At 48.7% G+C, this 27,865-nt stretch overlaps 2 protein-coding genes across 6 annotated transcripts in view; one reads left to right on the top strand and one right to left on the bottom strand.

The window, feature by feature from the left end:
- Nucleotides 1–18,482, bottom strand: part of FAM185A (family with sequence similarity 185 member A) — an 80,434-nt gene extending 61,952 nt beyond the window's left edge. Inside the window, exons 1-3 of one of the 2 annotated variants that reach the window (XM_008172463.4) lie at nucleotides 17,714–18,482; nucleotides 14,479–14,588; nucleotides 1,619–1,711 (exon numbers count right to left, since the gene is read on the bottom strand). In XM_008172463.4, coding sequence (XP_008170685.1) covers nucleotides 1,619–1,711; nucleotides 14,479–14,588; nucleotides 17,714–18,164 — 654 coding nt within the window. In that variant the 5' untranslated portion in view covers nucleotides 18,165–18,482. The remainder of the gene's footprint in view (nucleotides 1–1,618; nucleotides 1,712–14,478; nucleotides 14,589–17,713) is intronic. The other variant, XM_005305789.4, reaches the window with a different exon arrangement.
- Nucleotides 18,483–18,720: 238 nt separating this feature from the next.
- Nucleotides 18,721–27,865, top strand: part of CCDC146 (coiled-coil domain containing 146) — a 118,558-nt gene continuing 109,413 nt past the window's right edge. For 2 of the 4 annotated variants that reach the window (XM_065553825.1, XM_005305782.4), the window contains exon 1: nucleotides 18,721–18,856. The gene's annotated coding sequence lies outside the window, so the exon portion shown is untranslated. Of the gene's footprint in view, nucleotides 18,857–26,935; nucleotides 27,055–27,865 lie in introns of those variants that run through there. The other 2 variants (XM_065553832.1, XM_065553818.1) reach the window with 2 other exon arrangements.

Raw genomic sequence — 27,865 nt, 5'->3', positions numbered from 1 at the left:
AGATTTGCCCACCCCAAACTGGTTCGCGACTGACCGGTAGCTGTCTGGCGTTGCAAGCTTCCAGAGGGCTATGGCCACTCGCTTCTGTACACTCAGTGCAGCTCGCAACCGGGTGTCACTGCGCTTCAGTGCAGGGGACAGCAACTCACAAAGTTCAAGGAAAGTTCCCTTCCGCATGTGAAAGTTTCGCAGCCACTGGGATTCATCCCAGACCTGCAGCACTATGCGGTCCCACCACTCAGTGCTTGTTTCCCGTGCCCAGAATCGCCGTTCCACGGCATCAACATGACCCATTGCCACCGCGATGTCCTCGGCGCTGGGTCCCCTGCTTTCTGACAGGTCCGTGCTACTCTCAGACTTCAGGACATCACCGCGGTGCCGTAGCCTCCTCGCCTGACTTTTCTGCATCTGCCTCAGGGAAACCTGTATGATAAGCTGCGAGGCGTTGAGAGCGGCCACAACTGCAGCGATGGTCGCAGCGTGCTCCATGCTCGCAGTGCTGTGGCGTCCGCGCTGTCAATGACTGGAAAAGTGCGCGAAATGATTTCCCGCCGGCGCTTTCAGGGAGGGAGGGCAGGAGTGATGGACGGATGACGACAGTTACCCAAAAGCACCCTCGACACATTTTGTTACCCAGAAGGCATTGCCGGCTACACCCAGAATTCCAATGGGCAGAGGGGACTGCAGGAACTGTGGGATAGCTGACCACAGTGCACCGCTTCGAATGTCGACGCTTTCACCGTTAGTGTGGACGCACAAAGTCGAATTACTGTCCTTAGTGTGGACACACACGTTCGACTTTGCAATATCGATTACAAAAATTCGATGCAAGTAAAATCGAACTACTCTCGTAGTGTAGACAAGGCCTTAAAAACTACTTGCTTACAAAATCAGACATAAAAATACAAAAGTGTCACAGGACACTATTACTGAAAAATTGCTTACTTTCTTATTCTTACCATATAATTATAAAATAAATCAAGCGGAATATGAATATTGTACTTACATTTCAGTGTACAGTATATAGAGCAGTATAAACAAGTCATTGTCTGTATGAAATTTTACTTTGTACTGACTTCACTAGTGCTTTTTATGTGGCCTGTTATAAAATTAGGTAAACATCTAGATGAGTTTATGTACCCCCTGAAAAACCTCTGGGCACCCCTCAGGGGTCTGTGTGCCCTGGTTGAGAACCACTGCACTAGCATACTATGCACTAATTGGCCCGTGTGGACACTACTAGCAGTCAATAAAAGTTCCCTAGTGTGTTTTAATGTAATTCTGTTTCAAACAGACAACAGTACATTAACATGCACTAGGGAACTTTTAGTGCACATCAGCTGGGTACACACAGGCCAGTTAGTGCACAATGTGTTAGTGTGCATTAGAATGTACATCCCTCGGGTGTGGACTAATGCATTGTGTGGACAAGCCATAAGTATATGAAAAAGACAACAACCAGATGGAGGGTAGACAAGGTAAGAATGAGATGAAGATTAGCTGATCAGAATCAAGTTGCGATACATAAACATTTCTCAGCATTTACCTACTTTACATCAGACAACTTGAATTATAAATATAACAATCCCCAAAAGTGAAGACTTCACTTTTTGCTTACACTTTTCTCTGCTGCATGAATATCTGCATTTCCATGAAGAGTTCCCAGACAGATCACTTTGCCTCCTTTAGTTCGTACATGGATTTTATGACTCTGAAAAATAATTATACATATGTATCAAAATAGTTTAGTTTCAGATTCTGTTTATCTTTGTTCTTTCAAACTCCACTGTTCAAATCACTCTTGATCTGCAAACCTCAGCAATCCCACTTATTGAGCTTCTTCTGGAAAACTGCCAAGTGCACTAAGTAATTTTGAAGTAGACATCTTTCCACTGTGGCTAAAACCAAATTCATTTTTTCTTATGATTCAAGATATACACAAATGGATCACTCTGCCCAGTTCTCTTCTTGTGAAAGCAACTATTTTGGAGCCAAATGGTCACACTAACTTAAATGTGGAAATAATAACATATGTCAACATGATTTTACTTTTTTAAAATAAAAAATACCATTTTAATGCCAATAATTTCGCAATATTTTGTGGTCCATCCCACTTGAAATCCTGTAATGTGAGATTTCCAATAATACCAAGCTTGTGCTAAAATGTTATGTCGTTGTACAGATACCAAGCATCAGAAAGTCACTTGGTAATTTTCATTGATAGAAGTTGGGTAATTTTTGCCCCGAGTCCTAAAACCTACCACTACCAAGTTTTACCAGTTTCACTTTCTATTGATAAATACTAGCCAGGAGAGTGAGACCAGTAAAATGCTCAACATATTGGGGGAGGCAGTTGAGGGTCTAAAGCTTGAGAACAAATTAGTCTTCAACAAAAGTGGGTGTAAATATCTTTCATATTTGTGACCCTCTTTTCTCTCACCCCTTCCTCAGAAATTGATATGATCACTCCACTTACTCAGCAGCTTTAAGGACACACAGCTTCTCCTGAGATGGAAGTGTCACTATGTAATATCTTACTAGGGTGCGTGAAAGACCAACCAAGACTTCTTACCCTCCTCTCTACAAATCATGCATTTTTGGCTACCAACCTGACCAGAAAACATATCCAAAAGGCAGCTTTATATGTTAACTGTTTATGAAACGCATATTAAAGGCATGCAAAGGAAAGTAAAGATGTTTGGCTAACAAATTCAGGCTATTATACCATGCTTATTTCATTCTTTACGGTAGAACCAATGGATGGTTGAAACAATCACCTGCAGAAAATATGAAATAAGCATTGAGTTCTGAATACACAAAAGTAATATTTAAAAGAGGATGGGCTTTTGGATTTGTTTGCATTGCATCCTGGGACCTAGATGAAGTAGGACTTTAACCTGGATGTGCAGATTATTATATAGGGACTATATCCTGCAGTTTTTACTCAGACCAAACTCTCCTGCATATTAGATACAAAACAATTTAGAGCAAAGAGGAACAGTGCCAATGCTCTGTAATTAAACAAAACAATGTATTTCACATTTCTATTTTCCTAAAAGAAGCTAACTTAAAATAAAAGTTCAGCAATTCAAATAAGATTACATTAACATCTGGTGCTTGTACCCCCTTTTCAGAAATAAATGGACCTATTTGGCTGCAGCACAGAACCAACATGAAACAGAGGACAGTGATTCAGGAATAACGTCAGAAAGAAGGGAAGATAAAGTAAATTAACTTCTGACAAACAGGAATTCCACTGCAGAAGTCACCAAACTAATGAAGTTTAAAAAGGAAGATGTCTCAAAGATGCACAAAAGTTAGGTCTTGAGGGACTGAAGAGCAAGGATGTTTACAAAGACTGTCTCAGTCAGGAACTACAGAAAAGCTTAAGCTGTTCTCTAAGTACTTTTAATTGATTTACACCAAGACACATTCAAATAATAATGTATGACAGCATTATTTCAAGGACTAATTGTATTGAACTTTTCTGCAACAAATCTGAGTAAAAAATCTGGGGGCCTCAACCAGCAAAGCACTTAAACAGGTGCTTAACTTTACTCATGTGCTTTGCTAGATTGAGACCTAAAATTGTTTTTAACAGTAGCACTCCAAAAAAGCAACAAACTCCCACTTGAGATTTTTTAAAAATTGGAATTGGTATTTGTGATGCTTCCCGGGGCACCCAGGGTTGTGAGGCACCTTACTACCACCTGCCCATTGCATGAGGAAGCCTCTTCTATGACTACCATGGGTCAGCTCCCCAACTCTACCAGCCATGGGCAAAACAAGCATTCCTCTCTAGGCTTTGCAGGCCTCACTGTTACTTTACAGGTTAGCGACTGGCACATTACAGCCCTCCAAGTGTCTCCCTGGAGTGTTCAGCTCCTGCTCCACTGGACACTCGCATTATTCACAGATTTGCTGCTTCCAAAGAAACAGCTTACCAGTTCTACCTCAGATCACCTCTCTACTTAGCACACAGCATGTAGATATGTTTACACTGAAATCAAGTGTAAGTTTATTTAACAAGCTTAGAGATTCAAGAGGTAACAAGTAGAAGTATTGGAAATAAAAGGTTACCTACAAAATAGAATCTTATTTAGTTGAGGATTGGTCCTGCTTTGAGCAGGGGGTTGGACTAGATGACCTTCTGAGGTCCCTTCCAACCCTGATATTCTATAAACCCTCACCTCTAAAGCCTAGACTTAATTAACAAGACACTCTCATATCTAACCAAGTGCTGGTTACCCAAAATCCTTGCAGCGCTTCACAACCAAGTTGGCTGTGCCCCTCCTTTCATGAGATAGGCATGCTGTCATTGTGTTTCTTTGTCATTCCCCCCACTCCAAGATATACCGGTCCCATCCTTTGTCTTTATTCATAAACAGGACACCTCCTGCTGTTTGTTTCATCTTGTAGATTTCCTCTCTCATACACTTCACAATCTCTCATTTTGCAACTGGCATAGTATGCCTATTTGCATACAACACACAATATCCAAAGGGCCAGAGAGGGAGGGAGGTGTCTGTTAACTCCCGTTGAAAGGAATATTTCCAAGGTATGTCACCTCCTGGAAACCTGCCCTAACTCCAAGACCTTAAGAACATAATTTTCAGTACAGATACATAACTCCTTAAATATTATCTGTACATATATTTTGCAATGATTATGATGACCAGTGGGCTACTGACGTGTGGTAGAGACCTTACATGCCACCCTTCGGTGAATTACTATGCATATATCCTACATTTTTAAGAGTACATTAAAAGAGGGGCTTTCTCCCCCCTAATTGTAAACTTCCTAATGCAATGCAAGCAGGCAGGTCTGAAAATTTTAGGACATCTAAATAATATAATATCAGGAGTTATTTAGTAATAAGTACTTTTATACACTGAAATAAGCAAATGAAATTTTAAGTGATTCATGCCAGATGATAGCACTTACATTAAGATAGGAGGGAATTTTGGATAGGTGGAACCTAGTTTCCAATATGGAGGATCTGTTTTAATACTGCTCCAAGAGCTTCCAACAATACACACAAACGAGGAAGACAAGAAGTTCTATATGCTTTTATTTTATTAGATCAGGGTTGAATTGGTGACCTCTGGAGGATGCCAACCATCTAAATCCAAGCCAGTGGACACCTGATATTTTTAAAACCATAGCCTCCAGTGAAGCAGGACAGGCCTGCTTGAAAGTAACTCCCACGGAGCACAATTAGCCAGGGATAAAAATGATTGAGCAAGCCTTACTAAAATCTGATGTCTCACTAGCCTCAATGACATCAACAGAAGGAAAATTTGAGACAATAACTTCTCATGTTAATCACTCTGATTGAATGGGAGAGTAAATGGAACTGAGTGCCAGCTCATGCAAGTAGAAAAGAAGGTTAGAAACTGAATTAAAACAGTAAAGAAAACTCAAAGACTAAAGCAAGAGTAAGAACTCCTAATGTGAGAATAGATGAGATACCACGAGGGAATGAGTCCTAAACCCATTTTAATGTTGCGGTTAACTTAGCTATTAAACTATTCCTCTACTTCCATATGGAAAATGATCCATTCTATATACAGTAACAAGATATCAGAGATCCTACTCAGGGTAGACCAGGGTCAGATGCTTTGGCTGGGAGTATATGCCCGATTCTCCTCTCACATTTTCAAACTGGAGTAAGTGAGATCAGCATCAGGGCCAAACAGCGAATCCTTCAGGGGACAATTCAAAGAAATCTTAGGAATTTGGTGTTATGACACTTAAAAGAAATTAACCAACTACTAATGGCTTAGTCAAGTAAAATGGTTGATATTTAATTACAAAAAAACCTCCTGAGTATACATTTTATTCCTCTCTCACATCCCTTTTACTTGTGTTTTCAGATTGTGAGGTATTTTGGTAGTGAGAACCTCTGTATGAAGGGTCTGCACCCAATTAAGGGCATTGCCCAGCACTCTAATTATGGAGTCTCTGCCCCTTAAAGGGAAGGCATTCCGGGGTAGTCCCCAGTGGGAGCATGTGACTGAGACCAAGGCCTGTTGGGACAGGAGGCAGGATATAAATGCCCAGCCACTCTGTCAGTGAAGAGGGAAACCTGGATATAACAAGTGGCAACGGAGTTGGGATTAAGAGACCTAAAGGAACAGTAATGGCTGTAGGTCTCCTCAGACAAGGGGCCTGGAAAAGGTTTGTGAAGCCTTGTGAAGGGCTATTGCAAACCTAGGCGCGATGGAGAATCTCTGCAGTTGAGGGAAAGACTGTTGTGAACCCTGCAACAAGGGATGAAGGACTATTTGCAGAACCTAGTGAGAAACTGACAGGGAGACCTGTGGAAAACTGACAAATGTAGATGGCTTCCTTAGCACATACTGGTCTATAACATATATTAATAAACCATACCCCAGGAGGTGAGATTCTATTTTAGAATTCTTCTTCAATTAGTCTGCAGGGTAACCTGAGGTATGGCTGTGCACTTGACGAGAGGGATAAGCAACCTTTGTATAATCCCACTGTATCTGAGCAGCACATAGCACACTGAGAGTGTTACTGTACTCCAAAAAAATTCACAAGTCTAATCTTTCCTGATTTGAGCCCTATTTCTCAATGCAGGAAGGACTCTGTGCTGACCAAAGAAAAACAGCCCTTATTTCTTGCTGAATGTAGAATGAGCTCTAAACAGGGCCGGCTCCAGGCACCAGCCCACCAAGCTTGTGCTTGGGGCGGCACCTGGAGGGGGGCGGCGCTCCGACTCCGGCCGCCGGGGAGAGCGGAGCCGCAGCGGGCTCGCCGCCCTCCCCCCGGCGCTCTGGCTGCCGGGGAGCGCAGAGCCCCGACGGCCTTGCCGCCCTCCCCCTGGCACTCTGGCTGCCAGGGAGCGCGGAGTCCCGGCCGGGCTCTCCACCCTCCTCCCAGGGCTTCGGCCGACAGCAGAGCCGTGGCGGGCTCGCCGCCCTCCCCCCGGTGCTCTGGCTGCCGGGGAGTGCGGAGCCCCGGCGGGCTTGCCGCCCTCCCCCCGGCGCTCTGGCTGGCGGGGAGCGCGGAGCCCCGGCCGGGCTCTCTGCCCTCCTCCCAGGGCTCCGGCCACCAGCAGAGCCGCGGCGGGCTCGCCGCCCTCCCCCCGGCGCTCTGGCTGCCGGGGAGTGCGGAGCCCCGGCAGGGCTCGCCGCCCTCCCCCCGGCGCTCTGGCCGCCGGGGAGAGCGGAGCTGCAGCGGGCTCGCCGCCGAGGAGAGCGGAGCCACGGCGGGCTCGCCGCCGGGGAGAGCGGAGCCCCGGCAGGGCTCGCCGCCCTCCTCCCAGGGCTCCGGCCGCCAGCAGAGCCGCGGCGGGCTCGCTGCCCTCCCTCCAGCGCTCCGGCCGGTCGGGGAGAGCAGGCCCGAGGCCGGGCTCGGCGCCCTCCCCTGCCGCGCTGGGGTGGGGGAGGAGGGGTTGCCTGGGGCGGCAAAAAAGCCAGAGCCGGCCCTGGCTCTAAAGACATTAAATATTTCAGATGTGATAGCAGCAACTCATCTTCTGAAGATTAAAAAGAACAATGCATAACTTGCCTAGACCTATACTAAGAATCTGAGAACTAGTGACTGTGAAAATCTGCCTTCGCTGGTGTTCTTGAATAACTACACAATCATTTGCTCTAACAGACCACTCTATCAATGGTTTGGATTGACTGCATAATATTTTGTTCTCATCTAGTGGGAAGGGATCTCCTTCCTCCCTGAACTGGAATGCTAAACTGTATTATACTATTTAGCTACTAGGTGACATTTTGTGTAAAATATATTTTTTAAACAAACTGCAGCCATATCTCGCCAAGCATTAAAGGATCTTATTATGAACATATTTGATGTGTATAAACAAGCTCTGTAACCAGTCCATTTCTAGAACAGGAATGTGACACTCCCAGATCACAATGGTGGGTGGATAGCCTGTGACAACTGAAGTGAGACAGAAGATTTCCATAATGCACAGTCAAGCACTTCTTGATTCCATCCAGTAGAGGGCAATAGAACATGGATGCAAAGTCCCACGTAAGTCAAGAGAACACTATGCAGGAATAAAGCTCAGGCTCTGCAGATCATTTTGCAGGGCTGGGGTCTTAGAATGTAATTTAAACTTCAATTACTTGTAGACTATGCACTTCTAAGTAGTTAAGATCGCTTTATCACTCTTCTAATCATCTTTCTTCCCACTGCTATTATAGGACATTTTCTAAACCAGCAGCATAAATACACTAGACATACATAACTTTGTAAAAAGAAGAACAGGAGGACTTGTGGCACCTTAGAGACTAACAAATTTATTAGAGCATAAGCTTTCGTGGACTACAGCCCACTTCTTCGGATGCATATAGAATGGAACATATATTGAGGAGATATATATACACACATACAGAGAGCATAAACAGGTGGGAGTTGTCTTACCACCTCTGAGAGGCCAATTAATTAAGAGAAAACAAACTTTTGAAGTGATAATCAAGCTAGCTCAGTACAGACAGTTAGATAACAAGTGTGAGAATACTTACAAGGGGAGATGGATTCAATGTTTGTAATGGCTCAGCCATTCCCAGTCCTTATTTAAACCGGAGCGGCACTGCTATGGGTACCCGCATGGCCCCACAATATGCCAACATTTTTATGGCTGACTTAGAACAACGCTTCCTTAGCTCTCGTCCCCTAACGCCCCTACTCTACTTGCGCTACATTGATGACATCTTCATCATCTGGACCCATGGAAAAGAAGCCCTTGAGGAATTTCACCATGATTTCAATAATTTCCATCCCACCATCAACCTCAGCCTAGATCAATCCACACAAGCGGTCCATTTCCTGGACACTACTGTGCTAATAAGCGATGGTCACATAAATACCACCCTATATCGGAAACCTACTGACCGCTACACTTACCTACATGCCTCCAGCTTCCATCCAGGACACACCACACGATCCATTGTCTACAGCCAAGCTCTAAGATATAACCGCATTTGCTCCAATCCCTCGGATAGAGACAAGCACCTACAAGATCTCTATCAAGCATTCTTAAAACTACAATACCCACCTGCTGAAGTGAAAAAACAGATTGACAGAGCCAGACGAGTACCCAGAAGTCACCTCCTACAAGACAGGCCCAACAAAGAAAATAACAGAACACCACTAGCTGTCACCTTCAGCCCCCAACTAAAACCTCTCCAGCGCATCATCAGAGATCTACAACCTATCCTGAAAGATGATCCTTTACTCTCACAGATCTTGGGAGACAGACCTGTCCTCGCTTACAGACAACCCCCGAACCTAAAGCAAATACTCACCAGCAACCACACATCACTGAACAAAACCACTAACCCAGGAACCTATCCTTGTAACAAACCCCGATGCCAACTCTGTCCACATATCTATTCCAGTGACATCATCATAGGACCTAATCACATCAGCCATACCATCAGGGGCTCGTTCACCTGCACATCTACCAATGTGATATATGCCATCATGTGCCAGCAATGCCCCTCTGCCATGTACATTGGCCAAACCGGACAGTCTCTACGCAAAAGAATTAATGGACACAAATCTGACATCAGGAATCAAAATACTCAAAAACCAGTGGGAGAACACTTTAACCTGTCTGGTCATTCAGTGACAGACCTGCGGGTGGCTATATTACAACAGAAAAACTTCAAAAACAGACTCCAACGAGAAACTGCTGAGCTAGAATTGATATGCAAACTAGACACAATCAACTCCGGTTTAAATAAGGACTGGGAATGGCTGAGCCATTACAAACATTGAATCCATCTCCCCTTGTAAGTATTCTCACACTTGTTATCTAACTGTCTGTACTGAGCTAGCTTGATTATCACTTCAAAAGTTTGTTTTCTCTTAATTAATTGGCCTCTCAGAGGTGGTAAGACAACTCCCACCTGTTTATGCTCTCTGTATGTGTGTATATATATCTCCTCAATATATGTTCCATTCTATATGCATCCGAAGAAGTGGGCTGTAGTCCACGAAAGCTTATGCTCTAATAAATTTGTTAGTCTCTAAGGTGCCACAAGTCCTCCTGTTCTTCTTTTTGCGGATACAGACTAACACGGCTGCTACTCTATAACTTTGTAAGTTTTTTCTAATCACCAGAATACTACTTAAAAAAATTGGCTAAAGCTGTCACAATTTGTGGTTTGACTAAGTAATGAGATGTTGTAATTTTACTAGTATCATAAGCTCTGATCCTGCATATGCTTACATAAGTAATTTTACCCACGAGTAGCCCCACAGACTTTAGTGTCTGCATGAGTGTGCCCATGTTGACACATGGTAGTGCAAGAGTAAATGCAACTAGTGCAAAGTTTTTTTTAAAAAAGGAAAGCCATATAAAAATGTTTCAGATAAACAGAGGTTTTAGTACAAGAAAGAAACCTTGTAGTCTAAAAACGCCTAATGACATTTCATTTTAGTAAATGTTTGCATACAGTACTGTGATTTCTTCTTATGTTCTTACTAAATTAACTCTTAAAAAACAAAAAACAAAAGTAAAAAAAATTCCAGGCCAAGTTCTCTCCCCTACTGTGGCCCATCTGTGCTACAGTGGTATGAAGGAGCCAGATCTCCCCAGTTGAAGGTTCTTCCACTGAGGTCCTGGCACAGGGGACATTCCAGGAATATGTCCAGAGGGGAGGGATCCTGTGTTATACTCCAGTGATTGTTGTCTGGCCTCTGGGGGAGATGGCAAGGGGAGTTCAGTCAGCCGGTACAGATTAGAGAAATCCCAAGGCTACTCTAAACTATGATGGGGCAAGGGTGAAAATGGCCTCAGGATCAGGGAATTTCAACGGGCTTTTTGAAGCCGTCTCTTCATTGCACCCAGTAGATGCAAGATACAACAGAGATTCTGGCCCTTAATCACTTGCGGTTACTAGAAAAAGTTTGACTAAATCTTACATATGTACCCCTTCTCCCAAGTGGAGATGGCAGTAACAGGAGCCGATTTCAATATAAAAGGGTTCCTCTTAACAATACAAAAGAGAACGAGCTCAAGCCCCTAACCAGAAATCTGGGAAATCCTACCACCATCCCTGGGCACCTCTAAGAGGCAATACTTCCCCACTCGCAAGCGCCAAGTCTGTATATAGCAAAAGAGAACTTTTATTAAATGGGAAAGGGAACCAAGCATTAATTTGGGAAAACATCAAAACCACCTTCAAAAGCATGCGACCATAAACAAACCGACCCCACAGTGCATTGGGTAAGTGTCCTTTGCCTCAGTTTCCTACCTTGTGGTGTGAAAGTGTGACAAACAAATGTCTCTTTAACACATCACTCCCCTCTCCCTCCGCTGCACCCCACTCACAGTTGGCTGTCATTAGCTAGTGAAGACCCAGAGTTCAGAGATGTGTTCACAGGGTTCATCTCCCTCCCCAGGGACTGGGGGAGGGGCATCGAGTAATGCCTCTGCAACTCGCTAGCAGTTACAACTGTTTCTTTGCTGCCGCTGCCATTGTCTGCCACCACAACCACTGGCCACCATCTCTCTGCCATCACTGGCCACTACTGCTTCTCTGCCACTGCCATGGCTACTGCTGCTTCTCTGCCACCACTGGTCACTGCTCCCACGACATAACGTTCTGAGGTTTTGTCACTTAACCCAGCTCTCAGTGACTTCAGCAGGTAGTGGTGACCCTCACAGCCAGTGCAGTTTCTGCGATATCTTTCACTGTCCCCATACAACATCTAAGGCTATGTCTACACTACCACAGTAAGTCGACCTACACTATGCAACTCCAGCTACGTGAATAACGTAGCTGGAGTCGACATACCTTAGGTTGAGTTACCGCAGGGTCTACACCGTGGGGGTTTGACGGGAGAAACTCTCCCGTCGACGTACCTTACTCTTTTTGTCAGGGGTAGAGTACAGATGTCGACTGGAGAGCGATCCTGCTGTTGATTTGGTGGGTCTTCACTTGACCCACTAAATCGACCACCAGTGGATCGATCTCAGAGCATGGATCCAGGCTGTAGTGTAGACCTGTCCTCAAGCTTAGCTCCTAGACCTGACAGCTTTAGGAATCACCAACCAGAAACAAGAACTCTCTATTGAGTCTAATCAGCTCTGTCATTAGCACTCTTTGAGCAGCATCCACAGCATCGAGTAGGAACATCTGTCCCCATCCACTCTCTTCTTCACTGGGATTTGGCATCCCTACCCTCTGCTTAGCGAGTGAGGTTCAGTTTAGGAGAAACCCTCAATCAGGGCATGCTAAGGACAATTCTGCTGCCCTTTACTCATACAATAAGGATTACAACATTTCATTACCCCTGCATTCAAATAAGTGATTTGTATCCCAAGACCAGCCAAACTTGATCATTCTGGCAAAGCAGTTCCATCATGCTGCGCACTTAGGCAGAGTAGGCATGTCTACGCAAACACAGTCTGCTCCTAAAGTCTTTTCCCCCAATGCATTACTAGATACCAAGGGAGAGCTCATTCAGATCCTGCTTCATATATTATTTAGTGCTTTATAGTTTTCCTATGTTCTAGTAAACTGAAATGTTTGTTTTAGACCAGGGGTCGGCAACCTTTCAGAAGTGGTGCGCCAAGTCTTCATTTATTCACTCTAATTTAAGGTTTTGCGTGCCAGTAATACATGTTAACGTTTTTAGAAGGTCTCTTTCTATAAGACTATAATATATAACTAAACTATTGTTGTATGTAAAGTAAATAAGGTTTTTAAAATGTTTAAGAAGCTTCATTTAAAATTAAATTAAAATGCAGAGCCCCCCGGACCAGGGGCCGGGGCCCGGGCAGTGTGAGTGCCACTGAAAATCAGCTCGCGTGCCACTGAAAATCAGCTCGCGTGCCACCTTTGGCACGCGTGCCATAGGTTGCCTACCACTGTTTTAGACATATACTGCCTCTCACACTTGGGAGAAGCTCCCTGTAAACATCCACAAAACTAACTCATTATCCTTCTTTTAAACTCTCCTTTTCCATGATGCCTACAGAAATCTTCACAACTGTTAGGCTACTGGCATGCTGAAACTATTGTCTATCATGCTGACCAATACTGCTGTGTTGTTTCCTTGTAGTTCCCTTTCTGTCTGTCTGCACCCATCTGTTGTCTCTTGTCTTATAGCAAGGATTGGCAACCTTTGGCATGCAGCCCGCCAGGGTAATCCCCTTGGCGGGCTGGGCCAGTTTGTTTACCTGCCACGTCCGCAGGTTCGGCAGATCGTGGCTTCTACTGGCCACGGTTTGCTGCTCCAGGCCAATGAGGGCGGCGGGAAGCGGCAGCCAGCACATCCCTCGGCCCGCGCCGCTTCCCGCAGCCCCCATTGGCCTGGGATGGGAGCCGCGATCGGCCGAACCTGCGGACGCAGCAGGTAAGCAAAGCGGCCCAGCCCGCCAGGGTGCTTACCCTGGCGAGCCGCGTTCCAAAGGTTGCCGACCCCTATCTTATAGTTCGATTGTAAGCTCTTTGGGGCAGGGTCTTCTCTTTTTTCTGTGTTTGTATAGCACCTAGCACAATGAGGTTCTGGTCCAGTATTGATAGTGCAGAATCTGGAGGGGAAATGGTACATGGCTTATAAAAGGCTTGGTCAGTGTAGGACCTGATCCCGTTTGAAGTTGATGACAAATCTCCCATTAAGGGCCTGGCTGTCTATCACTGAAGTTAAAGTAACTCTCTTTTTTGCATTTTTGGCTACCAAAAATACATAGAAGTGAATGTGTCTGAAAACACATTCTGGGACCAATTCTCCCTTGAATTACATTAATTTTAATACTAGTATAATTCAATTGATTTAAGTGAAATTAATCCTGATTTACATCAGAGTTGGACCCACTGTGAGTATTTCTACAAAAGCATATTGTGCAGAGAAGTCTGAAATCTTCGGGGTAAAAAGGGGTCATGTCAACACAATATATGGTATTTAATGGTAATATTAATGTCAGCAATTTAGCTGGAAAGTTATATACAAATCTATGGCTGAAAACTCATCCAGAGGGCATGTGATGAACTGAATTAACTTGAGAAGTCAAGAGAAATAGCATGGTCTCAACAACAAAAACCAAGGATCCAAAAGAAAACTCTTCTTGTTACTAAATTAAACAAAAACATCATAGGCTGATCTTGGGTGGTACCAAGCTCCTCCTGGAAGATACTGCATACCTTTAACTCACAATGGGCTTTAGCCTTCACTCCCTGAAGTCAAGGCCAATTTTGCCATTGACTTTAGTGAGAACAGATTTTGGCCTACTGGCTTCAATTGTTGTTGAGGGCGCTCAGCACTTCATTGTCTCAAGCCATCTATGATTATTAATTTGCACATTGTAATCCGTGCACTAAAAACAATGAAATCAGCTATTGTATCATCTGCAAGTGTTCCTGCATGTGCACTACATACCATACCTTCAAGACTAGATTCTGGCCTTATAATACTGTATTCCATAATACACAGTTGCTTTTAAAATAATGAGTACAGAGGAAGAAGAGCTCTTTGTACCTTTATTGACTGTAAGATGCTAGTCCCCATCTCAGTTTCTATTCTGCAGCTATCACAGTCTATTTTCTGAATCTTCACACAGCCAGTCCCTGATGTCTTGATATCCAAATCTAGAATAGTGAAAGCAAAAATGGGCTCTCTTAGTGCTAAAAAAGAAACAAATAACAGTTCTAAAACACTGTAATATCTGGTCTCAATCTATAGTAATTACACGTAGAAGAAAAACAGAGCAGCCACTGAAAATACTCTACAACCACATTCTCTTCCAAAGCTCGGTCATCTTCTATTTCACTGTTGGCCTAGTGTTATTTTACAACATGATTTTCCTTGATAAACTGATCATACTGCAAGCCTAAATACCCTCCAACTTCTGAAATCGTTAAGAGAGGCAGTGTAGCCAATAGAGGATTATAGGCTCCTGGAGAAGAGGGAATAATCCACAGAGCATGCCTCCATCTGAAATTTTCAATCATCTCAAAATATGCCATTTCTATGATCTCAAAAGTACACTTCAGAATTGAGATAACAAATATTGTCTATATGTACAGTGTGCGTACGTGCTTCTACAGGGGCGGCAGAAGGGGCACAGAGAAATCAGTACATTGACTAACGTACTGCAGAGTAAGTATAGGGAGAAGGTATGAGCCTATCTGTACATATTGTTTAACAGGCATTTATGGTACTTATTTCAGTAGTATGAGTGCCTCAAACATTTATGATGTCAGCCAACCAACAGCCCTTGGGCCTAGCTGAAATTTGGGGGTCATCTCTGGTGCAAAGCAGTTAAGGAGTAATTTAGCTATTGGCCCAAGCCTGGTTAGCAACTACCAACATTTGGTGGCAGTACCATAGGCACTAGTACTAGGGGTGCAGGGGGGGTGTTGCAGCACCTACCAGGTTTTACATGGGGCTCCGCTCCTGGCCCTGCATGCTGGGTCCTGGCCCCATGCCCGGAGGTCCTGGCCACCGGCCCCACGCCTCCGCTTCTGGCCCTGCACGCGGCTGCTGGTCCCGTGCCTGAGGGTCTGGTCACTGGCCCCCCACCTCCACTTCTGGTCCCCCACATGGCCGCCAGCCCCACACCTCCTTTTCTGGCCCCCCACGTGGCCACCAGCCCCGCACCTCCGCTTCTGGTCAGTCCCGGGTTTACAATGGCGCCAGTGGTGCCATGAAGCCGGGCCCATGCTCAGAAGGGGCCCCCGCCTACTCCGCTTGCACTGCTCCCTGAGACCCCACCAATCTGCTGGCTCCCCCCATCCCGCCCACCACTTGCTCCCCTCTGCCCCCTGGCCAGACCCCAGTGCACCTCCAGCTCCGGGCAGTCTCTGCTTCCCACCACCTGTGGGGCCCCGCCTGTCTCCCCGGAGCTGAGCCGCCTGGGACTGGTGCAGAAGCCTGGCCAGTCTCAGCCAGGTGTGCATGGGGGAAAAGTGTGGAGGGCTTGGCTAGGCCCCTCCAGGCAAGTGGGTCCTGAGGAAGCCCAGCCGGGGCAGGTCCTGGCCTGGCTGATCGCACCACTCCCAAGGGGCCGGAGCGATTCCTGACCCTGGGACCAGCTCTGGCTGCACTGCCAGCTCAGCCCAGCAGACACAGTCACCTCCCAGCAGGGCCGGTGAGTGCAGCTGGGAGGCAGGGCATGGGGGAGGGAGTCTCTGGGGAGTCTGGGGGGGAGCTGAGATGTGAAGGGGCAGGGAAGATCTCTGTGTGTTGGGGCACAAGGGAGTGGGGGTTATGTGTGGGGTGCTGGGCAGTTATGGTGGGGCTGTGGGCAGGGGTGGTGTTGTGCAGGGTGGTGTGCATTTGTGGCAGGGTCTGGGGAGGGCGCTGGGTGTAGTGGGTCCAGGGGTCTCTGGCCATAGGGAGTCGGGGGTGTTTGTGTTGGGCGAGGGGGGCTGTGTGGCAGGGCATGGGCCCACCCCCAAGGGAAGGGGCATGCTGGCAGCACAGGGGATTGATTGAGTGTGCATCTGGCATCTGCCAGTTTGTAAATAGTGCCCTCGCACTGGGCTGGGCAGAGCGGGGCCACCCTTGCCATGCCGTTCCCCATTGCCCCTGGCTGGCCCCTCACTCTGGGGACCTCCCCCTCCTCCATGCCATGCTCCATTGCTTCCATGGGGGCCCACAAATATGTTTGGAGCTGGGCCCACAGAAGGTTAATCTGGCCCTGCTTCTGGTCCCCCATTGTGGCCGCCCGCCCCGCACCTCCGTTGGCCCTGCATGTGGCTGCCAGCCCCACCCCCAGCTGTGATCACAGAATTGGCCCCCTTATCCCTGTCCAGGTCCCCCCTTCCCAGAGACACGGCCCTGCTCCCGGCCCCAGCTCTGGGGGAAGGAGGGCAGACTGGGGATAAGGGATCTGGCTTTCAGCACCACCGCTATTAAAAATGTTCCAGCGCCACTGGGCAATACAGCTGAGCTGTTTGTAGGATTTGTACTCACAGCACTGTCTGGATTCAGAGGGAGTTTCTTACTGTTAAGGGATGACATAGGAATTGTACTGGAAAAGAAGAGGCCTCTCCTGGCATCCCTGTCTCTATGACTGCAAACACTATTGTCTTCCAGTTTTTGTAACTGGTAAGATGAGATACCCAAAAGAACACAAGCTAGTAGAACTCGTGACTCTGACTCAATTGGAGGTTGTGTTGGAGGATTGGCTGCATGTAACAAATCTGGTGGGAAAAATCTGTGAACTGCAAGTGTGCACAGCCAACTGTCAGTATCACCAGTTCAACTGGAAAACAATATCAACGCCCGATGATGTGCTGCCAACTCTCATAATACCTGGTGTTTTTCTTACAGCTTCAGCCGCTGGAATCAAAAGATGGCATGTAGATCTCAGCTTTCATTCAAATAAAAAAGTACATTTCTAGCCCCTGTGGTTGCATAGAAAAGTTTGAAAATATGAAGTCAGTGTACCCTAAAGCCTCTCTTCCAACCCTAATCATCTATGATTCTATAACTCTATGAAACCAACAGGAAAAGAAAAGGAACAGTTTAAAAAAAAGTTTCATGATTTTGTGGAGGGAGGGCCTGAGGTTGGCACTATTGCAACAGCATTGTCAGTCTTACAAAAAGGGATGGCAGGAGAGGCCTGAGCCCAGGGACAAGGGGGACCCAGGAACAGGCCCAGGTGCATGTCTCAGTGTGTGGGAGAACAGGGATTGGACACACAGGGCGCATACTCAAACCTCACCTACACAGAATACTACATCTGAACCAGCTACACCTCACATACCAAACTTCATGGGTGTCTTCACAACAACAGCGGCCTTGCTGTCCATGTGGTCCGAGACAATCATCATCTCCTTCAGCGCCTCGTCGTACTTCACCTGTAGGCGATCCAGATCCACACCCTGGGGGAGGCTGCTGTCCACCCCGCTGACAGTGACCAGCGCTCTGTCCGCGTCCGGGTAGCGGAGCGGGTCCAGGGGGCGCACGGTAACGTGGCAGGGCAGCCGCACTTTCAGCTGGCCGAACGGGCTGACAATCAGCGTCCACTCCTTGAGGGGCTTATTGCCCCTCTTCCTGCCCTCCTCGGGGCCCGCCGGGCTCGTCACGAACAGGGCAGAGCGTGACCAGCTGCCGGCACTCGTCCCTCGCCAGGGCCCGCCGCTGCTCAACAGCCCCCGCCGGACCCCGGCCACCCTGACTCCCAGGTGCCACCAGCCCGGGCAGGGGGGCCGCATATTGCCCAGCTTTGATCCCGGCGCCTGCTGGAGCGCCTTCCTCCGCGCGGGGTGCGGCTTGTGGGAACCGGGCACCGCGGGCGAGGGTGGGGTCTGCCCCCCACCGGGCACCACAGGGACGGGTTATGGGGCCCGCCCTGCCCGAGGGCTGGGGCGCACAGCTCATAGGAGGGGACCCCCCTGCAGCTCCCTCACATAACTCGCTGCGGGGGGAGGGGGTGGCGAACAGGGAACAAGTCACTTGCCAGAGTCTAGGCTAGCAACTTGGTGGGTGCCGCCGCCAGGCGCTCCCCACCCCCACGAGCCCAGGTGGCTGCTGGGAGTTGTAGTTCTGAACCACAGCAACTTCATAGAGAAAGGCCGCAGGATGAACTACAAATCCCAACGGGCTACATCCTGACCCCTCAGCGGCCCCTTAGTCCTCTGGCCACGAGCCACGGGAGAGGGTGGGGTCTTTCCTGTTCTGCTCCTATTGGACAGGGGGAGAGACGTTGCCACCAATCAGAAGTGAGGGGGAAAGAGGGTAGCGAGGCGATGCGGCGGATGGGGGGGAGTTGGCTGTGTCTCCATGACAACCCGAGACGCTCTGGGGCTGGTAAACATGCGGCTCGAGGCTGCCAGGCAGCTGCTAGGGGGACCTGCAGGGAACAAAACGCCCCGGAGGAGGAACCTGACTGGGTAGGAAACACCAGGTAAGAGGAGCCCCGGGAAGCACAGACGCCTAAGTGCAGCGGCTGTGGCTGGTTCCTTGAGGGGGAGAGACGCTGGCTTAAAGGAAGAGGGGGCTGGGGTGCTAAAGGGTGGGGGAGCCGTGAGGTATTTGGGGGAGGGGATCGCATCTGCAGAGTGTGGGGCACACGTGGAGGGGTCCACGCTGCAGAGGGGAAGCACACCCTGGCAGTGTGGTGAGAGGCATGGGGTGGGCACCCTGGGTCGCTCGGTGAGGGGAGGGCCTGCTCCAGGCACCAGCGAAGGACGAAGGTGCCTGGGGCGGTCAATAGAAAGGGGCGGCACTCCGTCCGTTGTTGCAGCGGCACATCTGGCGGCAGGTCCTTCAGTCTCTCGCTTCCTCCTCGGCGGCTCTTCAGCAGCAGCTCAATCGGATTTTTCTTTTTTTCTTTTTTTTCCTCTTTGCCACTTGGGGCGGCAAAAAAGCTGGAGCCGGCCCGGGTGAGGGGCATGGGGAGGGCACGAATTTCCTGAGGTGGGGCACCATGGGTGGTGTTACACGCCAAGGTGTTGGCGGTGATGTAACGCTGACAGACCCTGGTTGTTGGTGGCGGGCTCGAACCTGGAACTTAAATCATAAGCCTCTACTGCTTTAGCTAAAAGCTAAGTGGCTGGTAGCAGACTCATTTTGATTTCTTTCTCTAAGTGGTCTTGGTGCCACTAGATGGGACAGAACACCACACCACAAGTATGTGCAGGTTACATACTTCCGCTACCTGAGGAAGCGCATCCCAAGCTTCAGAGACTTCCCAGTTAGAATCTGGATGAGCCCCCGCGTATAACGCCTACAGACCCCTGGTTGTCGGCGAGTGGGATTGAACCTGGTGTCTCCAGAGCTCAAAGCATGAGCCTCTACTGCATGAGCTAAAAGCCAACTGGCTGATAGCTAAGGCTGTAGAGCAGACTCATTTTATCTCTCTAAGTTGTCTCGATGCCACTAGGTGGGACAGAACACCACACTCAGAAGGTGTGTGGGTTACAGTGACACCTAGTGGTCAGAGCAGGAATCTGTCCTAGTGGCCATAGCGGAATCGGAGGGCAGAGCTGGAGTTGCGTTGGGGAGACAAGCCATCAGGCAGCCAGGAGCAGAGGCACATTTGACTTCTATTTTGGGGGAGTAAGGGGCTTAATACTATTAATAATAGGTATAGGTGTAACTTCTGGATTTACCAATTGTTAGTGATACTTAAATTCGTAGGCGATCCCTCGAGGTCGAGGATGATCTCTTTCACAGGTTTTATTTTTCATGGGTTCTTTGGTGACTGAGGAGTCCGATTCTTGAGCCACAGGCTCGTTAGCAGACATTGCAGGTGGTGTTAGAAGACAGGGTTGGGCCATGATTGCTGCATAACAGTTGTCTTTCCTTTCTTTTCTGGCATTTTTCTGCGACCAGGGCAAGGCAGTTTTCCTCAAAAGTGGACATTCCCTCTCTGACAAGTCTTTGCCCATTATCCCTATCCTGGGCTGCTGTCTCCCAGTGTGTGATGTTGATGCCACATCTCTTTATGTTTAACTTGAGGGTGTCTTTAAAGCATTTCTTTTGGCCTCCCCATTTCCTTTCTCCTTTGGTGAGTTGAGCGTACAGCAGTTGTTTTGGTAAGCGTACATCAGGCACACGCACACAGTGCCTGCTCCACCTCAGCTGGTGTTGGATAATCAGGGCCTCAACACTGAAGATGTTGGCCTCTGTGAGGACACTGACATTAGTGCAATGATCTTTTACGTTGAGTATCTTCCGAAGAAAGTGCTGGTGCTGGCGTTCCAGGTTTTTCAGGTGTTTTCTGTAGGTCACCCAAGTCTCATAGCCATAGAGGAGAGTTGGGATTACCACCACTTTATAAACAAAGTCTAGTGTTCTAATGTTGTGATTGTTGAACACCCGGTGAGACAGTCTGACAAAGGCTACCATTAAGGCAAACTAGGTGGTTGCCTGGGGCGCCAAGATTTGGGGGTGCCAAAAAGCGGTGCCCCAATTTTTTTTTACAGCGTTCCTGGGCTGCGCTGCCGGCGGCGCACTGACACGTGCGGCTCAGACTCCCTCTCCCAGCGCAGCTCCCCCCACACACACCCCTCCCCCCCCCTTGGCAGCTCCCCAGCCCCTCGGCTCGGGGAGCCGTGCGGCAGCTCCCCACCCCAGCTCACCTCTGCTACGCCCCCTCCCCGAGCGCACGGTCACCGCTCCACTTCTCCCGCCTCCCAGGCTTGCGGCGCCAATCAGCTGTTTGGCACCGCAAGCCTGGGAGGGGAGGAGAATTAGAGCGGGGGCGGCGTGCTCGGGGAGGAGGCGGAGCAGAGGTGAGCGGGGGGGGAGCTGCTGTGGAGGAGCGCCTCAGGGCAGGGGGGTAGCTGCCGTGGGGGGGGGGTGCCTCAGGGCGGGAGGGGCGGGGCGCGAAACTTCCTTGCACCGGCCCTGGGCACAGCGAATTCTGTGCTAAATCTTGACTTCTATGTCTGCCCTTTTTAAGAGATGGCTGCCAAGATAGGCAAAGTCAATCCAACGTTGGATGCCAATGCCCTGTGGTAGACGGTCTTGGGTTAATGTTTTCATAGCTGCTAAGAAAATGGAGAAAAGGGTGGGTGCCAGTACACAGCCTTGTTTTACGCCAGTTTGGATGACAAAGGGCTCAGAGGTAGAGCCACTGCATAGGATGGTGGCAGTCATCTGGGCATGGAGGAGGCTTACAATGGTGATACATTTGTTTGGGCAGCCAAACTTTGACATGATTTTCCACAGAGCCTCATGGTTGGCAGAGTCAAAGGCTTTGGTTAGATTGATAAAGGTCATATACAGCTTCTGGTGTTGTTCACATTTTTCCTGGATCTGCATCGCTGCGAAAATCATATTGGTTGTGCCTCGTGATGGTCTGAAGCCGCACTGGGACTCTTTAAGTACTTCCTCTGCAAGAGGGAGCAGGCGATTCAGTAAGATTCTAGCAAGGATATTCCCAGCAATGGAGAGGAGGGCAATGCCTCCATAGTTGCTGCAGTCAGCCCTGTCTCCTTTTTTGAAAATGGTGATGTTAGCATTACGTAATTCAGCAGGGATTTCTTCAGTGCGCCAGATTTTGAGGAGCAGCAAGTGAAGCTTGTTAGTCAGTGTTTCTCCCCCCCACTTTCAGTATTTCAGCTGGTATGCCATCAGGACCTGGTGCTTTATTGTTCATTTATTTAATTGCTTTGCAGACCTCCTCAGGTGTTGGGGGTGGTTGGCAAGAGTTTCCCAAATTGGGTGCTGAGGGATGGAGTCAATGGGTGTCATCAGTCACTGTCGAGTCTCGATTTAGAAACTTTTGGTAGTGTTCCTTCCAGTACTCTTTGATGGATTCGTTATCTTTAAGATGAGTACTTCCATCTTCGGATCTCAGAGGCATGAGGCCACATGAGCTTGGTCTGTATAGGGTCTTTGTCTCACAAAAAAAGCTCCGCATATCATGTCTGTCAGCGAATGTTTGGATTTCTTTTGCTTTGTCCTCCCACCATTTGTTTTTGATTTCTCAGGTCCTTTTTTGAGCTTCAGCTTTTAGCTGATGGAAAAAGCTCTGCTTCTGACTGGATAGTGGTTGGTTTTGCCAGTCGCAGAAAGCTTTTCTTTTCTGGTCCAAAAGGGTTGTAATCTCAGTAGCGTTGTTGTCAAACCAGTCCTGATGATGGCAGGTAGCAAGGCCAATGGATTCCTTGCAAACCTCATGGATGGTCTGTTTTAGGGCTTCCCAGTCTTCTTTGACACTTATGTTGTCATTTCCAGGTGTGCATATGGCCAGTTTTTCACTGAGAAGCGTTTGGAAGTTCTCTTGGTATACTGAGGATTGTAGTCTTTGGATGTTGTATTGCCGTTTGTGTGATTTGGTTGCTTTCTATGTTTCGGTGCAATCCTGATGTACATGACTTACTATGCTAAACAGAACCGAGCCCTTTCATGTAACTATGAATCATGTCTCCCTGGTTTTAGAGCTACATAAACATGCAATGCACACATCAAACAAATCCATCGCTATCGCCCGTCGCCTTTGCCCATCTGCCCAAGCACATTCCACTTTCGTTTAACCTTCCCCGTTCACTCTGTCAGTCACCAGGGCTTGACACAGTCAGTGCTGCACACTGCACAGGTGCTTGGGAAACAGCTCAGATATTATGTTCATTTGCTACAATGTTACCGGTGCTGATTAGAATGCACCCCTATGTCTAGGTACCTGTGTTTCTGGGACAAGTCTCATATTTTATAGGCTAGTAAAATTGAAATGGTCCCAGGCTGGAGCTCTGCTGTGAGGGTCAGGAGCTGTTCTCCTCCCCTCCCCTTAGGTAGCCCACGTGCGGAAATGAACCTGGACGCACAGAGTACCTGGCATCACTACTCACCAACCGAACATTCCTTCACACCCCCCCAGAGGGTTGAGGGGGGGGGTTAATTGAACTGGTGCAAGATTGTGTGTTGACAAGGAACTAGTCTCTAGAAGAAACTTATTCAAACGGACCGTTTCCATCAGGAAGACGTGCGTGGTACACATACGTGCTATAACTAAGGCTGCGAGTCTGTCACAGAGGTCACAGAAGTGACGGATTCCATGACTTTCTGGGACCTCCATGACTTCTGCAGCTGCAGCGGTGGAAGCAGTGGAGCAGTGGCAGTGGGGCCCCAGACCGCCCACTGGCCTGGAGGAGCAGTGGCAGCGGCCTGGAGGAGCAGTGGCAGCGGGGTCCCGGGCCGCCTCCCGGCCCAGAGTGATAGCTGCTGTGCCACGGGCTGCCCCTTGCCCAGAGCAGCAGCGGCAGCAGCAGGCCCCTGGCTGCCCCTCCCGCACAGGAGCAGCAGCGGCAGGGCCTCGGGCCACTCCCCACCCCCAGGAGCAGCAGCGTCCGCTAGAGCACACCCCTCCCCACCCTCCCCCAAGCACCTAAGATTTAGTAAAAGTCATGGGCAGGTTACTGGTCATGACTTTTTGGTTATTGCCAGTGACCTGTCCGTGGCTTTTACTAAAAATACCAGTGATTAAATCATAGCCTTAGCTATAACACCTATTACGAGAGCACCAGCTATGATCCCAGTTGTGAACCTCTATGCGAACCACATAGGCACTGACTCCATAGGTGTTCTGGGGCTCTAGCACCCACGGAAAAAAAACAGTGGGTGTTCAGCACCCACTGGCAGCCCCGCAGATCAGCCCCTTCCCCTCCCCCTCCCCCCAGCCCTCCTGCCCATGTACCTTGCCAATCAGTTGCCCCCCCTCCCCCAGTGCCTCCTGCCCATCACAATCAGCTGTTCAGTGGCATGCAGGATGCGCTGGGGGGAGGGGGAAGAGCGCGGGCAGGAAGCAGCAGGGGGAGGGGCGAGATTGGGAAGAGGTAAACTCGGGGCAAGGGATGGAGTGGGGGCGGGGCCTGGGGTGGAGCAGGAGGTCGAGCACCCCCTGGGAGGTTGGCACCTCTGCTTACTCATACTGGTGAGTAGTTAGTTACTTGCATGAATAGTCCCATTTAAGTCCATTGGATTGCTTGCGTGGTAACTGCTTATCATTATGAGTAAATGATTCCACCATCTGGCTCTGTGTTCTCAATTTATGCAAATATAAGTTAACTTGAATGCATAATTGTTAAACAAGCTTAAGTTAGTAAAAGAGGACACCTCTTTAGTGTGCTACTTCAGTACTAAAAATTTACAATGTGGTATTACTCTGGCAAAGAATCTGTGTTCCTACTACTATGAGACAACAAGTGCAGAGAAGAGCAATTGTAATGCTTTCTGTATCTTTCATGTGTAAAGTTGAAAAGCTGAACTCGAGGAGTCTTTGAACGCTAAGACTGGACGATTGGCAGTTATTAATAATTCAATAAAATGTGTTTCTCAACCAGGGGCAGCTCTAGGCACCAGCAAAGCAAGCACGTGCTTGGGGCAGCCCATTTGCAGGGGCGGCAGGGATCCAGCATGGGAGCTGAGAACCAACAGGGGGCCCTGGGAGCTGTAGTTCCTTGGTTAGCTCCCTGCCTATAGAGCCAGCCCTGGAGCAGGGAAAGAACTACATTTCCCAACGTTCCCTTGGCCACTACCAACAGGAAGGGGGGGGGAGGGAGGGAGGTAGCTGAGACCTCATGCTGCAGCCTGCTGTGAATGGAGAGCTGCACTGGGAGGGGTAGGGATACCATATTTTAACATTCAAAAAATAGGACACTCCACTGGGAGGAAGGGTAGCCCCACCCTGCCACCATCCACTCCCTCCGACTGCCCCCCACAGAAACCCCAACCCATCCAACCCTCCCTGCTCCCTGGCCCCTGATCACCCCCTCCCAGGACCCCTGCCACTAACTGCCCCCCAGGACCCCACCCCCTATCTAAGCACCGCTGCTCCTTGTCCCCTGATTGCCCCCTCCTGGGACCCTGCCCCTAACTGCCCCTTGGGACTCCATCTAAGCCTCCCTTCTCCTTGTCCCTAACTGCCCCCTCCTGAGACTCTCCCCAACTTCCGCCTAGGACCCCACCCCCTATCTGTCCCCTGACAAACCCCCGGGACTCCAATGCCTATCCAACCGCTGCCTGTCCCCTGACTGCCCCCCCCAAACCCCTGATCCATCTAACCCCACCTTCTCCCTGCCCCTGACTGCCCCCCTCCGAACCTCCACCCCATCCAACCCCCCAGCCCCCTTACCGTGCCACTCAGACCAGCGTGTCTGGCTCCACGCAGCACCAGACACACTGCTGCATACATGCTTCCGTGCTTCCCCGCAGAGCCACAGCCCCCTTCCCACCCCGCCAGCACCTGCCTTCCAGATTTGAACACCTCAAAATTCAGGAGTGCTCAAGCTCAGTTTGGGCAGCTGTTACTTCATTTCTCCCTAATCAAATATACTGATCCACTGTAACTTGCTGTAGAAAAAGTAGGATAAAATTGAGCAAGAAATGCTTCCCAGTGGTTATTAGGACTGGAATTGCTCTTTTCAACAGCCATTGCCTTTTTGTTTGTTTGTTTAAAAGGAAGACAGTGATATTGCATTGGCAAATTCCCCATAAAAAGAAAGAGTGGAACAAAAGAATAATAAAGGCACCTCAATTTTTCCTCATTTATGTAGGACAGTCTTATCATATGCATCCAGATATCCTCCAATCACACAAGCTGAAAATTGTTCCACTTTACTGCAGTTCTGTAACCATATGGGAACCAATCCTGTCTGTGTTCTGTGCACATCTAAAATTCCTGCTGAATGACCTGCCATGGGAGTGAGTTACCACTGACCCAGGGCTGCGGTGGAAGGAGGGTGCAGGTGGGGCGGGGGAAGAGAGCCCAGGGCTGGGGTGGCAGGAGGTGTGTGTGTGTGGGGCAATGGTAAGGAGGAATGAGGGAGCCCAGAGCTGGGGCGGCAGGGTGTGTGTGGGGGGGAGAGCCCAGGGCTGGGGCAGCGGGGGGGGTGCAGTGAGGAGCCCAGGGCTGGGACGGGGGGACAGCCAAAATTTTTTTTGCTTGGGGTGGCAAAAAACCTAGAGCCGGCCCTGTTCTCAACATACATCTTTCTGTAATTCAGTTTCTAAATTTGAAGAATGAAAGTTTAAAGGGACTGTCAATTCTATTTAATTTGGCAGTTCTTCTATGAAGAGAGAGTGTATAAATATGGTACCTTCTTAAGCAGCAGATCTGCATATACAGGGTCTTATCTTATTTGAGTATCTGCAATAAGATTATACTGTTTTTCACTCCTGTTAGTCCTGCAAAAATTAACACAGCTAGGCAGGGCCGGCGCAACCCATTAGGCGACCTAGGCGGTCGCCTAGGGTGCTACAATTTGGGGGGCAGCGACCACGGCGGTATTTCGGCGGCGGGACCTTCTGCCGCCTCTGTGAGGGGTGGCATTTCGGGGCAGGACCTTCCGCCGCCTAGGGCAGCAGAAAAGCTGGCGGCGCTCCTGCAGCTAGGAGAGAAAGAGCTTGATTCCATTCTGATTTATCCACAGAACTCTTTACTAAAGGGGTCTTATGGTTAAGGCACTGGACTTGGACTCAGGATCTGGGTTCAGTTCTTGACTGCTAAAGACCTTTCGATGTGGCCTTGGGTAAGTCACTTATGATTCAATACTGCAAACTGTTCCATTGGCTGGACCTCTGTGTGACTTCATTGGAGATCAAAAGTGTGTTTGTCTTGCAGTTCTCAGTGCAAGATCAAGGCGTTGGCCTCTTTAGGTAAGTCTACACTGCAACTGGGAGCAAACCTCCCTGTTTGGGTAGATAGACTGACGCTAGCAGGGCTTGAGCTATTGCTAGTGGTGCTCCAACTATCAGGCTAACAATTGCAGTATGGACATTGCAGCCTGGGCTGGAGCTAGACTTGAGCGCTCAAGTCTCCATGTCCATATTGCTATTTTTAGCACGATAGCTTGATCCCAGCTAGTACAAGGCTCTCTACCCAGGCTGGGAGGCAAAACTGCATCTGCAGTGCACATCTGTATTCTGAAAACATTCCAAAACTGTAGAACCATTGTGTAAGTTTGTAATTCGTTCCAAGTTTCATTTCTATTTGAATTAGACATTTCACTTTTTAGATATTGGAATACAATGTTACTTCTCTGCTTTGCATTGTGACCCTAAAGTCTAGTATCTCCCAAGGTACTTTTTAATTCCAGTATTTGGGAAGCAATTGATGTATTAATTATAAATTTATATTAGGTCCATGGAGAATGGCATATGTCTTTATTACAGTACAAACTACTTCCATTTTAAAAGCAACATAGCTTTGTTAGTTCTTCCCCCCTGAATAGTTTAGACCAGCAGTTCTCAACCTGGGGCCTGAGGCCCCGTGGGAGGCTGCAAGCAGGTTTCAGGGGTCCACCAAGCAGGGTTGGCATTAGACTCACTGGGGTCCAGGGCAGAAAGCTGAAGCCCCGAGCCCTGTCACCCAGGGCTGAAGCTGAAGCCTGAGCAACTTAGCTTCACAGGCATGGGGCCCCGGAGAAATGCCCTGCTTGCTACCCCCTAACACTGGCCCTGGCTTTTA

Source organism: Chrysemys picta, chromosome 1, assembly GCF_011386835.1.
Source record: "Chrysemys picta bellii isolate R12L10 chromosome 1, ASM1138683v2, whole genome shotgun sequence".
NCBI classification, from domain to species: domain Eukaryota; kingdom Metazoa; phylum Chordata; order Testudines; family Emydidae; genus Chrysemys; species Chrysemys picta.
Note: the sequence above shows the minus strand (reverse complement) of the source record. Positions and strands in the feature narration are given on the sequence as shown.